Source organism: Hemitrygon akajei, chromosome 8 (assembly GCF_048418815.1).
Source record: "Hemitrygon akajei chromosome 8, sHemAka1.3, whole genome shotgun sequence".
NCBI lineage: Eukaryota > Metazoa > Chordata > Chondrichthyes > Myliobatiformes > Dasyatidae > Hemitrygon > Hemitrygon akajei.
Genome location: NC_133131.1, coordinates 173,232,559 through 173,249,463, shown reverse-complemented (window position 1 = coordinate 173,249,463; position 16,905 = coordinate 173,232,559). Strand labels below are relative to the sequence as shown.

Below are 16,905 nucleotides of genomic sequence, written 5' to 3'. Positions count from 1 at the left end.
TTCATTAGCAGGGGGATTGAGTTCAAGAATAGAGAGGTCATGTTGCAACTCTACAAATCTCTGGTGAGACCGCACTTAGAGTATTGTGTTCAATTCTGGTCACCTCATTATAGGAAGGATGTGGAAGCTATGGAGAGGGTGCAGAGGAAATTTACCAGGATGTTGCCTGGATTGGAGAACAAGTCATATGAAGCAAGGTTAGCAGAGCTGGGACTTTTCTCTTTGGAGTGTAGAAGAATGAGAGAGGACTTATAGAGGTCTACAAGATTATGAGAGGCATAGATAGGGTGGATAGTCAGTACCTGTTTCCCAGGGCACCAATAGCAAACACTAGAGGGCATAGGTACAAAATTAAGGGAGGGAGGTTTAGGGGAGAAATCAGGGGTAAGTTGTTTTTTTATACAGAGGGTTGTGAGTACCTGGAATGAGTTGCCAGGGATGGTTGGTGGTGGAGGCTAAAACATTAGAGGTATTTAAGAGCCTCTTAGACAGGCACAGGGATGAAAGAAAAATAGAGGGTTATGGAGCAGTATGGGTTTAGTACTTTTTTTTAAGGATTATATGGGTCGGCACAACATGGAGGGCTGAAGGGCCTGTACTGTGCCGTAGTGTTCTATGGTTCTAAGTGTGGTCTCACAAGTGCCTTACAGAGCCTCAACATCACATCCCTGCTCTTATATTCTATACCTCTAGGAATGAATGCCAACATTGTATTAGCCTTCTTCACTACCAACTCAACCTGGAAGTTAACCTTTAGAGTATCCTGCACGAGGACTCCCAAGTCCCTTTGCATCTCTGCATTTTGCATTCTCTCCCCATCTAAATAATAGTCCGACCATTTATTTCTTCCACCAAAGTGCATAACTATACACTTTTCAACATTGTATTTCACTTGCCACTTCTTTGCCCATTTCCCTAAACTATCTAAGTTTCTCTGCAGGCTCTCTGTTTCCTCAACACTATCCACTCCTCCACCTATCTTTGTATCAATTGGCAAAATTTAGCCACAAAACCATTAATCTCAAAGTTTAAATTATTGACATACATCGCAAAAAGCAGTGGTTCCAACTCTGACCCCTATGGGAACTCCACTGGTAACCAGCAGCCAGCCAGAATAGGATCCCTTTATTCTCACTCTGTTTTCCGCCAAATAGCCAATGCTCCACCCATGCTGGTAACTTCCCTGTAATTCCATGGGCTCTTATCTTGCTAAGCAGCCTCATGTGCGGCACCTTGTCAAAGGCCTTCTGAAAATTCAAGTGTAGGGTTCTCAGTACCAGTAACAGTGGTGTTAACTGTTCAGGCTAACTAAATGGCTTCTCCGTAATGCTGTAATGGGTTTCTGTGTCTGGTATGTTTGGGTTATGACTACCGATAAGGGGGGAAAATAAGCAATGGAGAATTGTTATGCTATCTTGTATGTGTAAGCTGAGCGGGAGTTCGCGGTCTTTTTTCGGGAGGAAAGCGAGGAGGATGGATGTGTGAGGAGCAGACAGCGGTTCCAGAGCGACGGATACTGGATGTCGGTGGTTCAGATGGTGGCCGAAGGCTGGGAAGGTAATTGGGGATGGAACCAGAGGCATGAGCTCCAATGTATTAAAATATTATGTGCACAAACTGATAAACTTATTTATTTGGCACCTTTAGATTATCTGTTTCTACTAACCCATCACTAAGAGATAACTATAAAGTTGCAATTATTTACTCGCTTTTGGGTGTATTGTCTGGTATTTGTATTGCAAATGTGTACTGGGGGGGCATTACTCTGTAGTTACACCAAAGTATTGCACTATTGGCGGAGCAATGGCGGTTCACCCGAGGCGAACGGGGGCCACGGAGGCTACACAAGTACACCTCATCTACTGCATCTTCTTTGTCTACCCTGCTTGTAATTTCCTCAGAAAAATTGCAGTAGTTTAGTCAGGCAAGATTTTCCTTTCAGGAAACCATGCTGGCTTTGGCTTACCTTGTTATGTGCCTCTAGGTACTTCGTAATCTCATCCCTAACAATCAATAACAACAACTTCTCAACCACTGATGTCAGGCTAACAGGCTATAGTTTCCTTTCTGCCGCCTCCCACCCGTATTAAATAGAGTGGGCACCTAGGCGCGACTGAAGTAGCAGCAGTACTCTCAATGGATACGATTAAATACGTACTCTCGTTTCAGCCTAATACAGCTAAAATGCACTACTTCCAAGGTCAGTAGAGTCAATAAAGATGTCAATGCGTTTAAATGAACTATCACTGCTTAAAGCTGGTAGAAACAACAGTCTGTGGTCAGAAGTGCCCACGGAGGACACGTCAGAGGAAGCCCGGGCATAGATCAGGGTTATAAGTACATTTAAGGAAAAGGGGTTTTAAACCCCCTATACGGCTATCCTGCTGGTGAATAAAATCGATGATCTCAGAGTAAGGGTGTTGAATCAGAGGGACATTAGGACCACATGTGTCCTTTGTTTCACAGAATCCTGGTTAACCCCTTCTGTACTGGATGCGATTCAGATCGATGGGTTTACTATACACCATCAGGACAGATCTATAGAGTCTCTCAAATGCAGAAATGGAGGAGTAGGCCTCATGATTGACTCTCCTTGCTGAACAAATATATCAATGCTGTCCCAATTCTGCTCACCAGACACGGAATATCTAGCAGTTAAGTGCCGTCCTTTTTACCTACCACGGGAGTTCTCGGAGGTTATTTTGGTAGCAGTTTACATTCCACCTCAGGCCAAAGTCAAGCAGGCTTTAGATGAACTGAGTAATGGGATCAACATGCACAAAACAGCACAACCTAATGCCTTCACCATCGTTTTAGGAGATTTTAACCAGGCCAGACTGGGGTGGGGGGGGGGGGGGGGGGGGGGGAAATCACTAAACAATTACCATCAACAGATCACTTGCAATACCAGAGGAAACAGCACACTGGACCATTGCTACACCACCATCAAGAATGCCTACCATACTATTCCACACCCTCACTTCGGTAAGTCTGATCACCTGGCTGTATTTCTACTCTGAGTATAGGCAGATACTGAAGACTGTAGCACCAGCAGTGAGGACGAAGACGGTTATGGACAAGGGAAGCGCAGGAGCGCCTACAGGACTACTTTGAATTGGGTGGACTGGACTGTATTCAGAGATTCATATTCGAACAGACAGACAGACATACTTTATTGATCCCGAGGGAAATTGGGTTTTGTTACAACCAAGAATAGTGAAGAAATATAGCAATATAAAGCCATAAATAAATAATAAGTTAATCATGCCAATTCTGCTCGCACCTGGATGAGTATCCTGCAGTTGTTACTGACTTCATTAAAATGAGTGTGTGCCCACAAAGACTCACTGTACATTCCCAAACCAAAAGCCATGGATGACGCAGGAGGTATATCGTCTGCTGAAGTCTAGATCTGTGGCATTCAAGTCTAGCAACCCAGGCCTGTACCAGAAAACCTGGTATGATTTGCAAAGGGCAAAGAGACAATTTTGAACAAGGTTGGAGGTGACATCAGATGCACAAAAACTCTGGCAAGGTCTGCAAGACATTAATTCCTACAAAGTGAAACCCAATTGCATGAATGGCAGCGATGCTTCGCTTTGAAAGACAGAACACAACTACAGCTGTGAAGATCCCTACTGCAGCTGATGACCCTGTGATCTCTGTTTCAGAGGCCAATGTTAGACTGTCTTTAAAGAGAGTGAACTGTCGCAAGGCCAAAGGTCCTGATGGAGTACCTGGTAAGGCTCTGAAAACCTGTGCCAACCAACTAACGGGAGTATTCAGGACATTTTCAACCTCTCACTGCTACAGGCAGAAGTTCCCACTTGCTTCAAAAAGGCAACAGCTTAGAAAAATTTGACCTCGGCCAAAGTTTCATCTCTTGGATCCAATTGCTGTACCTGTGTCCTACTGCTTCTGTTCTAACTAACTTTCAGAAATCCCAAGTATTCAATCTCAAACGTGGCACCCGTCAGGGATGCCCCTTAAGTCCCTTTCTCTTTGATTTGGCTATAGAACCTCTGGCGATAGCGTTTCGAAAATGTCCTGAACTGACCGGGATTTGGAGAGGGGGTGTTGAGCATAAAGTCTCTCTCTATGCTGATGACCTACTACTCTTTCTCTCATATCCATCTACATCTTTACCTCTAATGTTTTCACTTCTTGACCAGTTTAGCCAGATCTCTGGCTATAAACTCAACTTACATAAGAGTGAACTTTTCCCAATTAATAAAGCACAAGAACTAATATTTCGTGATCTCCCTTTTAAAGTAGTCCATAATCAATTTACTTATCTTGGAATTACAGTCACAAGGAAGTTTAAAGATCTCTTTCGTGAAAACTTTGTCAATCTTTCATATGCTACAAAACACAGTCTGGTACAATGGTCACCTCTATCTATGTCCTTGGTAGGTCGTATCAATGTTGTTAAAATGTATGTTCTCCCCAAATTCTTATACTTATTTCAATCTATCCCAATTTTTATTCCTAAATCTTTTTTTGATTCCTTAGATTCTATTATTTTGTCATATCTGTGGCAGAATAAGCGCTCTAGAATTAATAAAATCCACCTCCAAAAATCTAAAAAAAGAGGGTGGCATGGCTTTACCTAACTTTCGCTTATATTATTGGGCAGCTAATATACGTTGTGCTGCCTTCTGGTCTTTCTTCCACGGTCAACCTGAGTGCCCTAACTGGGTGGCAATGGAGTTGAGCTCCACTAAAGAATTATCTATATCTGCACTTCTTGGCTCTGCACTCCCTAGCAGTCTGCCCAGATCAATAGCTAATCCTCTGGTTAGACACACTTTGCGTATATGGGCTCAGTTCAGGGAATGCTATGGTTTCCAGGGGTTTTCCATTTCTAGCCCTGTCGCACATAATCATCTTTTTTTACCTACCACGTTCGATTCAGCATTCCATGTTTGGTACAGGAAGGGCATTAGACATTTTGAAGATCTCTTCATTGATAACCGCTTCGCTTCTTTTCAACAGCTCTCTGTTAAGTTCAACCTGCCTAACGCTCACTTTTTCAGATATCTCCAAATCCGACACTTTACTGCTCCTTTAATTCCTAACTTTCCTGAAATGCCTGCGAAAAATGCTATGGACCTATTTCTCTCCATTAATCCACTAGGTAAAGGTTTAATTTCAATTATCCAAGATAAACTAGCAGCCTGACGACGGGCCCCTGTGGATAAAATTAAAATGGCCTGGGAGCAGGATTTAAATATCTCCTTATCCGAGGAGAGCTGGGACTCAGTTCTCAAATCGGTTAACTCAACCTCTCTTTGTGCTCGCCATTGTCTCTTACAGTTTAAGATTGTTCATAGAGCCCATATGTCTAAATCTAAACTATCTCGATTCTACCCTGGCATTAGTCCGCTCTGTGATAAATGCAAGAGGGGCGTGGCCTCTCTCATCCATATGTACTGGCTCTGTCCTAGCTTGGAGAAATTCTGGAAAGATGTCTTCACTACACTATCGGGTATCCTGAATCAGCACCTAGAACCTAACCCTTTAATTGCTCTGTTCGGTTTTTGGGGCGAGACAGATTTATGTCTGGGTCCGACCAAATGCTGAATACTATCCTTTGCCTCTCTCCTGGCGAGACGCTTGATCCTCCTTAGATGGAGAGATGTTGCCCCGCCCACTCATGCGCAATGGCTTAATGACATTATGGCCTGCTTGGACCTCGAAAAAATTCATTATTCAGTTCTCAATTCGGATTTAAAGTTCCATAAGATCTGGGGGCCTTTTATCGAGTACTTTCATAACCTTCCTCTTGACTAGGGTTTTTTTTTCTTTTCGGTCCCTTGCTTTCAGCTCCCTTTTTTTTCTGGTAGTAGGCATTATTATCCTCTGTTGCTAAGTGTATTCACAGTCTGGGAGTTTGACTGTCCGGACTTATACTCTCTATATTGTGTGGTGGTTGGTCTGGAATTGTTTTTTTTTTCTTGTGTTGTGTGGTTTGGGGAGGACACTAAGCTCACTTGTCTTTAATTTAGGTGCTTTTTTGTTAAATTCTCTTCCTCTGTAGCATATTGTTATTGTATGCTTAACCTTGCTCTGTATTAATGCTCCTCATTGGGATTTGGGGTTTTTAATTTTGTAAAATGTTTTGAAAAACTAATAAAAAATTTTTTAAAAAGGCAACAGTTATACCAGTACCTAAGAAGACTAATATGGGCTGCCTTAATGATTATCGCCCAGTAGCACTCACATCGACAGTGATGAAGTGCCTTGAGAGGTTGGTCATGATTAGACTGAACTCCTCCCTCAGGAAGGACCTGGACCCATTGCAATTTGACCTATTGTGGTGATAGGCAATGGCAGATGTAATCTCAATGGTTCTCCACATGGCTTTAGAACACCTGGACAACACAAATACCTACTTCAGGATGCTGTTTGTCAACTATAGCTCAGCATTTAATACCACCATTCCCACAATTGGGAATACCACTGATTGAGAAGTTGCAGAACCTGGGCCTCTGTACCTCCCTCTGTAATTGGATCCTCAGCTTCCTAACTGGATGACCACAGTCTGTGCAGATTGGTGATAACAACTCCTCCTTGAAGACAATCAACACTGGTGCACCTCAGGGGTGTGTGAGCCCACTGCTCTACTCTCTGTATACCCATGACTGTGTGGCTAGGTATAGCTCAAATACCATCTAAAAATTTGCTGACAATACAACCATTGTTGGTAGAATCTCATGTGGTGATGAGAGGGTGTACAGGAGTGAGATATGCCAACTAGTGGAGTGGTGTCACAGCAACAACCTGGCACTCAACGTCAGATGAAAGAGCTGTTTACGGACTTCAGGAAGGGTAAGACGAAGGAACACATACCAATCCTCAGAGGGATCAGAAGTGGAGAGAGTGAGCAGTTTCAAGTTCCTGGGTGTCAAGATCTCTGAGGATCTGACCTGGTCCCAACATATCGATGTAGTTATAAAGGAGGGAAGACAACAGCTATGCTTTATTAGAGCCTTGAAGAGATTTGGCATGCCAACATATACACTCAAAAACTTCTATAGTTGTACTGTGGGGAGCATTCTGACAGGCTGCATTACTGTCTGGTATGGAGGGGCTACTGCACAGGACCGAAAGAAGCTGCAGAAGGTTGTAAATCTAGTCAGCTATCTCTTGGGTACTAGCCTACAAAGTACCCAGGACATCTGAGACACTGCTCCCTGAAGAAAGGCAGCGTCCATTATTAAGGACCTCCAGCACCCAGGGCATGCCCTTTTCTCACTGTTACCATCAGAATGGAGGTACAGAAGCCAGAAGGCACACACTCAGCGATTCAGGAACAGCTTCTTTCCCTCTGTCATCCGATTTCTAAATGGGCATTGAACTCATGGACACTACCTCACCTTTTTTTAAATATACAGTATTTTTGTTTCTGCAGGTTTTTTGGTAATCTATTCAATATACGCAATTGATTTACTTGTCTATTTATTATTATTTTATTTATTTTTTTCTCCGCTAGATTATGTATTATATTGAATTGCTGCTGCTAAATTAACAAATTTCACTTCACATGCTGGTGATAATAAACTTGATTCTGATTAACATTTGCAATTTTCCAGTGATCCGGTACAATGCCAAAATCTATCGATTCTTGAAAGATCATTGTTAATACCTCCGCAATCTCTCCAGCTACTTTCTTCAGAACCCGAGGGTGCATTCCATCAGGTCCAGGAGATTTATCCACCCTCAGACCATTAAGCTTCCTGAGCTCCTTATCAGTCGTAATTTTCACTGCACAAACTTCACTTCCCTGACACTCTTGAATGTCCAGTATACTGCAAATGTCTTTCACTATGAAGACTGAAGCAAAATACACATTCAGTTCCTCTGCGTCTCTCATTACAATATCTCCAGCATCATTTTCTATGGGTCCTATATCTACCCTCAACTCTTTTACCCTTTATATACTAAAGGCTTTTAGTATCTTCTTTGATGTTAGTCACCAGCTTCCTTTCATAATTTATCTTTTCCTTCCAAAATGACGTCTTCGTTTCCTTCTGAAAGTTTTTAAAAAGCTTCCCAATCCTCTATTTTCGGCTTCCTTGTATGCCCTCTCTTGTTTTGACTTTGACTTCACTTGTTACCCACGGTAGTGTCCTTCTTCCACTCGAAAGTTTCTTATTTGGAATATATCTGTCTTAGACTTCCCTCATTTTTTTGCAGAAACTCCAGCCATTGCTGCTCTGCTGTCCTTCCTGCTAATGTCCCTTTCCAGTCAAGAGAGGGCCAGTTCCCCTCTCATGCCATCGTAATTTCCTTTATTCTACTGAATAACTCTACTGAATTATTCTACTGAATAATTCTGCTGTGACACATTGGCATTTAGTTTCTCTTTCTGAAATTTCAAAGTGAACTAGATCATATTGTGATCACTGTTCCCTATGGGTTCCTTCACCTGAAGCTCTCTTATCACCTCCGGATCATTGCACAACACCCAATTCAGCACAGCTGATCCCCTAGTGGGCTCAACAACAAGCTGTTCTAAAAAACCATCCCTTAGACATTCTACAAATTCTGACTTGAAGTCCAGTACTGGCTTTCACAGCAGGTGGAATAATTTACAACAGAAAGCAACAAATACTGGACTGAAAGTGTTATATTTGTGTCAAAGTGTTATATTTGACACTAATAAAATAGACAATCTTGAAATTCAGCTGCAGGTTGACAAGTATGACTTTGGCCATCTCTGAAACTTGGCTAAAGGATGGCTGCCATCGGGAGCTGAATGTCCAAGGATATACAGTGTATATGCCACTGCCAATCCACTTTCATATTAAAATCCCCAACGATTGTCATGACATTGCCCTTCTGACACACCTTTTCTATCTCCTGCTGTCATTTGTAATCTATGTCCTGACTGCTGTTGGGAGGCCTGTATATAACTGCCATTAGGGTCCTTTTACCCTTGCCATTTCTTAACTCAACCACTAATGACTTTACACCTTCCAATCCTGTATCATCCCTGTCTAATGATTTAATATTACTTCTTATACACAGCCACACCACCCCCTCTGCCTACTAACCTATCTTTCTGATACACTGTATATCCTTGGACATTCAGCTCCCAATGGCAGCCATCCTTTAGCCAAGTTTCAGAGATGGCCACAAAGTCATACTTGCCAACCTGTAGCTGAATTTCAAGATCGTCGATTTTATTAGTGTCAAATATAACACTTTGACACAAATATAACACTTTCAGTCCAGTATTTGTTGCTTTCTGTTGTAAATTATTCCACCTGCTGTGATTATGCCTCATCTTCTGCCTGTCCTTCCTATGATCTGTTGCAAGCCATCTTTGATTTATTTCTGCTTTCCCCTTCCTCAGCCCTATCACTCCAGTTCCGATCCCCCTGCCAAATTAGTTTAAACCCTCCCTAACAGCTCTATTAAACCTGCCTGCTAGGATATTGGACCCCTTTGGGTTCAGGTGTAGCCCGTCCTTTTTGTACAGGTCGTACCTCCCCCAGAAGAGGCCCCAATCATCCAGGAACCTGAAGCCCTGCCCCCTACACCAGTCTCTCAGCCACGCATTAATATGTCTGATCATGCTATTCTTGCACTCGTAAGCACGTGGCACAGGTAACAATCCTGAGATTACTATACTGGAGGACCAGATTTTCAGCTTCCTACCCAACCACCTGAATTCTCTCTTCAAGACCTCCTCCCTTTTTCTACCCATCTCATTGGTACTAACGTGTACCAAGACTTCTGGCTGTTCACCCCCTCCCTTCAGAATAATCTGCACCCAATCCGAGACATCCCGTACCCTGGCACCTGGGAGGCAACACACCATGCAGGTATCTCTATCAGGCTGACAGAACCTCCTGTCTGTTCTCATTATGGAGTCCCCTGTGACTACTGCATTCCTCTTCTCTCCCTTCTGCACCATGGAACCAGGCTCAGTGCCAGAGACCTGATCACCGTGGCAGTCCTGTGTCAGGTCACCCCCCCCCCCCCCCACAACAGTATCCAAAATGAGTTAACGATTACTGAGGAGGGTGGCCACAGGGGTGCTCTCTACTATCTGAGCTCTTCCCTTCCCTGACAATCACCCACTTGTCTAAATCCTGCAGCCTCGGGGTAACTAAACTCCCTGTAGCTCCTATACGGAGCATTTATGACACGTTAAAAAGTAAGAACATAGAACAGTACAGCACATTACAGGCCCTTCGGCCCACAACATTGAGCCGACCCTGAAACCCTGTCTCCCATATAACCCCCCACCTTAAATTCCTCCATATACCTGTCTAGTAGTCTCTTAAACTTCACTAGTGTGTCTTCCTCCACCACTGACTCAGGCAGTGCATTCCACGCACCAACCACTCTGAGTGAAAAACCTTCCTCTAATATCCTCCTTGAACTTCCCTCCCCTTACCTTAAAGCCATGTCCTCTTTTACTGAGCAGTGGTGCCCTGGGGAAGAGGCGCTGGCTGTCCACTCTGTCTATTCCTCTTAATATCTTGTACACCTCTATCATGTCTCCTCTCATCCTCCTTCTCTCCAAAGAGTAAAGCCCTAGCTCCCTTAATTTCTGATCATAATCCATACTCTCTAAACCAGGCAGCATCCTGGTAAATCTCCTCTGTACCCTTTCCAATGCTTCCACATCCTTCCTATACTGAGGTGACCAGAACTGGACACAGTACTCCAAGTGTGGCCTAACTAGAATTTTATAGAGCTACATCATTACAACATGTCTCTTAAACTCTATCCCTCGACTTATGAAAGCTAACACCCCATAAGCTTTCTTAACTACCCCATCTACCTATGAGGCAACTTTCAAGGATCTGTGGACATGTACCCCCTGATCCCTCTGCTCCTCCACACTACCAAGTATCCTGCCATTTACTTTGTACTCTGCCTTGCAGTTTGTCCTTCCAAAGTGTATCGCCTCACACTTCTCCGGGTTGAACTCCATCTGCTACTTCTCAGCCCACTTCTGCATCCTATCAATGTCTCTCCGCAATCTTCGACAATCCTCTACACTATCTACAACACCACCAACCTTTGTGTCGTCTGCAAACTTGCCAACCCACCCTTCTAAACCCACATCCAGGTCATTAATAAAAAATCACTTAAAGTAGAGGTCCCAGAACAGATCCTTGTGGGACACTAGTCACAACCCTCCAATCTGAATGTACTCCCTCCACCATGACCCTCTGCCTTCTGCAGGCAAGCCAATTCTGAATTCACCTGGCCAAACTTCCCTGGATCCCATGCCTTCTGACTTTCTGAATAAGCCTACCATGTGGAACCTTGTCAAATGCCTTACTAAACTCCATGTAGATCACATCCACTGCACTACCCTCATCTATATGCCTGGTCACCTCCTCAGAACTCTATCAGGCTTGTTAGGCACGATCTGCCCCTCACAAAGCCATGCTGACTGTCCCTGATCAGACCATGATTCTCTAAATGCCCATAGATCCTATCTCTAAGAATCTTTTCCAACAGCTTTCCCACCACAGACGTAAGGCTCACTGGTCTATAATTACCTGGACTATCCCTACTACCTTTTTTGAACAAGGGGACAACATTCACCTCCCTCCAATCCTCTGTAATGTAGGCAATGTAACACTACTGGTGCTTCATGTGAGATGAGACCTGGGTGGTGGCAGGGAGTTCAGTCGTCTTACAGCCTGGGAAAGGAGCTGTTTCCCATCCTAATAAACTATCATTTTAAATATTTCATTTCCTTAAAATCCTCACCCTAGAAGTTTAGTAATCAACTACTTCCAACTTGTGGGCACACAAAATGTCCTCGTTTGCATCACATTGTCCATAACTTATGTGACACAACAGGAAGCCAGCCAGCTGCCTCTATTGCTCAACATCATTGAAAAAAACCTGGCAAACATTTTAAGAGCAATATTGAGTATCGTGTTGGGATCTTGCATTGAAGTTTTTTAAAAAATAAATGTTGGTGAGAATACTGTGAATATTTTGAATATTGTGTGCCAAAGCTTGCAGTGGGACCTGGACCAGCTGGAAAAGTGGGTTAAAAATTAGCAGATGGAATTTAACGCAGACATGTGTGATGTTGCACTTTGGGAGGACAAACCAGTGTAGGTCTTAATGAATGACTGGGTACCGAGCAATGTGGTAGAACAGAGGAATACAGTCATCAAAAAAGTACAGTGCAGAAACAGGCCCTTTGGCCCACCTAGTCCATACCAAACCATTTAATCTACCTACTCTGAATGACCTGCACAATGACCGTAGCTCTCTACACCTCTACCATCCATGTACCTCTCAAACGATGAAATCGAGCTCACATGCACTACTTGCTCTGGAAGTTCGTTTCACTCTCATGACCCTCAGAGAAGAAGTTTCCTTCAAACTTTTCACCCTTAACCAATGACGTCTATGTAGGCCCATCCAACCTCAGTGGAAAAAGCTTGCCTGCAGAGGAGGAACAACACCTTATATACCGGCTGGGTAGCCTCCAACCTGATGGCGTGAAGATTGACTTCTCTAAATTCTGTTAATGCCCCCCTCCCCTTCTTACCCCATCCCTGATATATTTAGTTTTTTTCCTCCCTCCTCTCTTTTTTCCCTCTCTCTCTGCCTGTTCTCCATCTCCTTCTGGTGCTCCCCTCCCCCTTTCTTTCTCCCTAGGCCTCCCCTCCCGTCCCATGATCCTTTCCCTTCTCCAGCTCTGTATCTCTTTTCCCAATCACCTTTCCAGCTCTTAGCTTCACCCCACCTCCTCCGGTCTTCTCCTATCATTTCACATTTCCCCCTCCCACTTTCAAATCTCTTACTATCTTTCCTTTCAGTTAGTCCTGACGAAGGGCCTCGGCCCAAAACGTCGACAGTGCTTCTCCTTATAGATGCTGCCTGGCCTGCTGTATTCCACCAGCATTTTGTGTGTTGCCTCAATTTCCAGCATTTGCAGATTTCCTTGTGTCTGCATTTACCGTGTCTACATTCCTCAACTTTGTATACTGTACTTCTATCAAATCTCCTCTCCATATTGAGAAGAGAGGATTCTTAATCTGGCTTTTTATCCCTTTTCACCTGCCTATCACTTCTGCCAGGTCCTTTCCTTCCCTTTCTCCTATGATCCCCTCTCCTCTCCCATTAGAATCCTTCTCCAGCTTTTTACCCTTCCTACCCACTTGACTTCACCTATCATCTTCTAGCTTGTCGCCTTCCCCTCCCTCCACCTTATATTCTGGTGTCTTCCATTCCAGTCCTGAAGGAGGGTCAGGGCCTGAAACATCGACTGTTTATTCATTTCCATAGATTCTACCTGATCCGCTGAGTTCCTCCAGCATTTTGTGTGTATTCCTTTGGATTTCCAGCATTGTTAGATTTTCTCATGTTAAGGACGTTTCCAGTGGTGCTGGAGTCTAACACAAGAGAACAGCCTCAGAAAAGAGGGACGTCTATTTAGAATGGAGATGAAGAGGAATTCCTTTAGCCAGAGAATTTCTATACCCAAGTCACTGGGTATATTTAATGCAGAGGTTGACAGATTCGTGATTAGTCAGAGAATCCCTGCAGGGGGCAGGGATTCAGAATGTGAGAGAGGATAGCGAAATGAAGAATAAAGGACAGGTGGGGACTACACGGTTCTGGAATATTAAGTGTGTAGTAGAGAAAGGTGAGGCGGAACAAGTGATAAGGAGGACTCATGTACAGAGGGATGGTCTGACGGAACATGGAGCTAAATGTGCAGAAAGAATAAGTAAATTTAGGAAGGACAACAAAATTCAAGGGGCGTGTAGCCCGTTGGGAGTTCGGGGAGCTGGGTTAAGCACAATAGGCAGCGATTTAAACATAGAGAGGAGAAATGGGCTAAAAATTCTATATCTGAATGCACGAAGTGTCAGAAATAAGGCAGATGAGCTTGAAGCTCAGGTGTGAATGGGTAACTATGATGTTGTTGGGATAACGGAGACATGGCTGCAGGGAGATCAGACCTGGGAAATGAATGTACAAGGGTACACGTGCTATCGTAGGGACAGAAATGTGGGCAGAGGGGGTGGGGTGGCCCTGTTGGTGAGGAATGAGATTCAATCCTTTGCAAGGGGGGACATAGGATCAGGAGAAGTAGAGTCTGTGTGGATAGAACTGAGGAACAGTAAGCGCAAAAAGACCCTAATGGGTGTTGTCTACAGGCCCCCAAACAGTAGCATGGATATTGGGTACAAGTTGAATAGGGAGTTAACATCGGCATGTGGCAAAGGTAATGTCGCAGTAGTTATGGGGGATTTCAACATGCAGGTGAACTGGGAGAATCAGGTTGGTGCTGGACCCCAGGATAGGGAGTTTGTAGAGTGCCTACGGGATGCATTCTTGGAACAGCTTGTATGAGAGCCGACCAGGGACAAGGCTATTCTGGATTTAGTGTTGTGTAATCAACAGGATTTGGTAAGCGATCTTGAAGTAAAGGAGCCATTAGGAGGTAGTGACCATAATATGATAAGTTTTTATCTGCAATTTGAGAAGGATAAGGGCAGCTTGGAAGTGTCAGTGTTGCAGTTGAACAAAGGAGACTATGGAGCCATGAGGGAGGAGCTGGCCAAAGTTAACTGGATGGATATCCTAGCAGAAAAGACAGTGGAACAGCAATGGCAGGTATTCTTGGGAATAATGCACAAGGTGCAAAATCAGTTCATCCCCCGGAGAAGGAAGGATTCAAAGGGCGGAAAGGGGTCACAGTGGTTGACAAAGGAAGTCAGAGATTGCATAGCATTAAAAAAAAGGAAGTATGACAGAGCTACAGTGAGTGGGAGGACAGATGATTGGGAAACTAAAAAGGCAATACAGGGAGAAAAAATGAGGTACGAACGCAAGCTAGCTATAAAGGAGGATAGCAAAAGCTTTTTTAGGTATGTGAAGAGAAAGAAGATACGGTAGTTAAGAGCAATGTTGGGCCCTTGAAGAATGAATTGGGTGAAATTGTTATGGGAAACAAGAGAAATGGCAGAAGAATTTAATAAGTACTTTAGATCTGTCTTCACTAGGGAAGACACAAGCAATCTCCCAGATGTATGGATGGGCCAAGGACATAGGGTAACAGAGGAAATGAAACAGATTGACATTAGGAAGGAAACAGTGATGAGCAGACTGATGGGACTGAAGGCTAACAAATCCCCAGGTCCAGATGGTCTGCATCCTAGGGTACTAAAGGAGGTGGCTCTGGAAATTGGGGATGCATTGGTAATCATTTTCCAATGTTCCTTAGATTCAGGATCAGTTCCTGAGGATTGGAGAATGGCTAATGTTATCCCACTTTTTAAGAAAGGAGGGAGGAAGAAAACAGAGAACTATCGTCCTGTCAGCCTAACATCAGTAGTGGGGAAGATGCTAGAGTCCATTATTAAAGATGAAATAGTGGCATATCTAGATAGCAGTGATAGGATTGGGCCGAGCCAGCATGGATTTACCAAGGACAAATCATTGTTGACTAATCTATTGGAGTTTTTCGAGGATGTAACCAGGAAGTTAGACAAGGGAGATCCAGTGGATGTAGTGTACCTCGATTTTCAGAAGGCATTTGATAAGGTCCCACATAGGAGATTGGTGGGTAAAATCAGAGCTCATGGCATTGGGGGGGAAGATATTGACATGGATAGAAAACTGGTTGGCAGATAGAAAGCAAAGGGTAATGGTGAATGGGTGTTTCTCGGAATGGCAGGTGGTGACTAGTGGGGTGCCACAGGGCTCGGTATTGGGACCACAGCTGTTTACAATTTACATCAACGATTTAGATGAAGGCATTGAGAATAACATCAGCACGTTTGCTGATGATACTAAGCTGGTGGCAGTATGACATGTGATGAGGATGTTAGAATTCAGGGTGACTTGGATAGGCTGAGTGAGTAGGCAGATGATGTTTAATGTGAATAAGTGTGAGGTTATCCACTTTGGGAGGAAGAACAGGAAGGCAGATTATTATCTGAACGGTGTAGGGTTAGGTAAGGGAGAAATACAGAGATCTAGGAGTCAACACGAGGAAATCTGCAGATGCTGGAAATTCAAACAACAACACACACAAAATGCTTGTAGAACACAGCAGGCTAGGCAGCATCTATAGGGAGAAGCGATGTCGACGTTTTGGGCCGAGACCCTTCGTCAGGACTTACTGAAAGGAAAGATAGTAAGAGATTTGAAAGTAGAGGGGGGAGGGGGAAATGCGAAATGATAAAAGACCGGAGGGGGTGGGATGAAGCTAAGAGCTGGAAAGGTGATTGGCGAAAGGGATACAGAGCTGGAAAAGGGAAAGGATCATGGGACGGGAGGCCTCAGGAGAAAGAAGGGGGGGGGGGGGGGAAGCACCAGAGGGAGATGGAGAACAGGCAAACAACTAAATATGTCAGGGATGGGGTAAGAAGGGGAGGAGGGGCATTAACGGAAGTTAGAGAAGTCAATGTTCATGCCATCAGGTTGGAGGCTACCCAGCTGGTATGTAAGGTGTTGTTCCTCCAGCCTGAGTTTGGATTCATTTTGACAATAGAGGAGGCCATGGATAGACATACCAAAATGGGAATGGGACGTGGTATTAAAATGTGTGGCCACTGGGAGATCCTGCTTTTTCTGGCGGACCAAGCGTAGGTGTTCAGCGAAACGGTCTCCCAGTCTGCGTTGGGTCTTGCCAATATATAAAAGGCCAGACTGGGAGCACCGGACACAGTATACCACACCAGCCGACTCACAGGTGAAGTGTCACCTCACCTGGAAGGACTGTCTGGGGCCCTGAATGGTGGTGAGGGAGGAAGTGTAATAGCAGGTGTAGCACTTGTTCCGCTTACAAGGATAAGTGCCAGAAGGATAAGTGGTGTGTTTGGGTTAATGTTAGGGTTAATTCGAGACTGCCATTACAGGTCAGGAGTGGCTCACGTAATGCGAGGGAGGGGG

The 16,905-nt window shown here is 44.2% G+C and overlaps 1 protein-coding gene across 2 annotated transcripts in view; it reads right to left on the bottom strand.

Annotated features, from left to right (window-relative positions):
- Nucleotides 1-16,905, bottom strand: part of slc52a2 (solute carrier family 52 member 2) — a 45,041-nt gene that overhangs the window by 22,858 nt on the left and 5,278 nt on the right. Inside the window, exon 1 of one of the 2 annotated variants that reach the window (XM_073055108.1) lies at nucleotides 12,312-12,414. The exons of the other annotated variant lie outside the window; for it this stretch is intronic. Coding sequence (XP_072911209.1) covers nucleotides 12,312-12,414 — 103 coding nt within the window. Of the gene's footprint in view, nucleotides 1-12,311; nucleotides 12,415-16,905 lie in introns of those variants that run through there. 2 annotated transcript variants of the gene reach the window in all.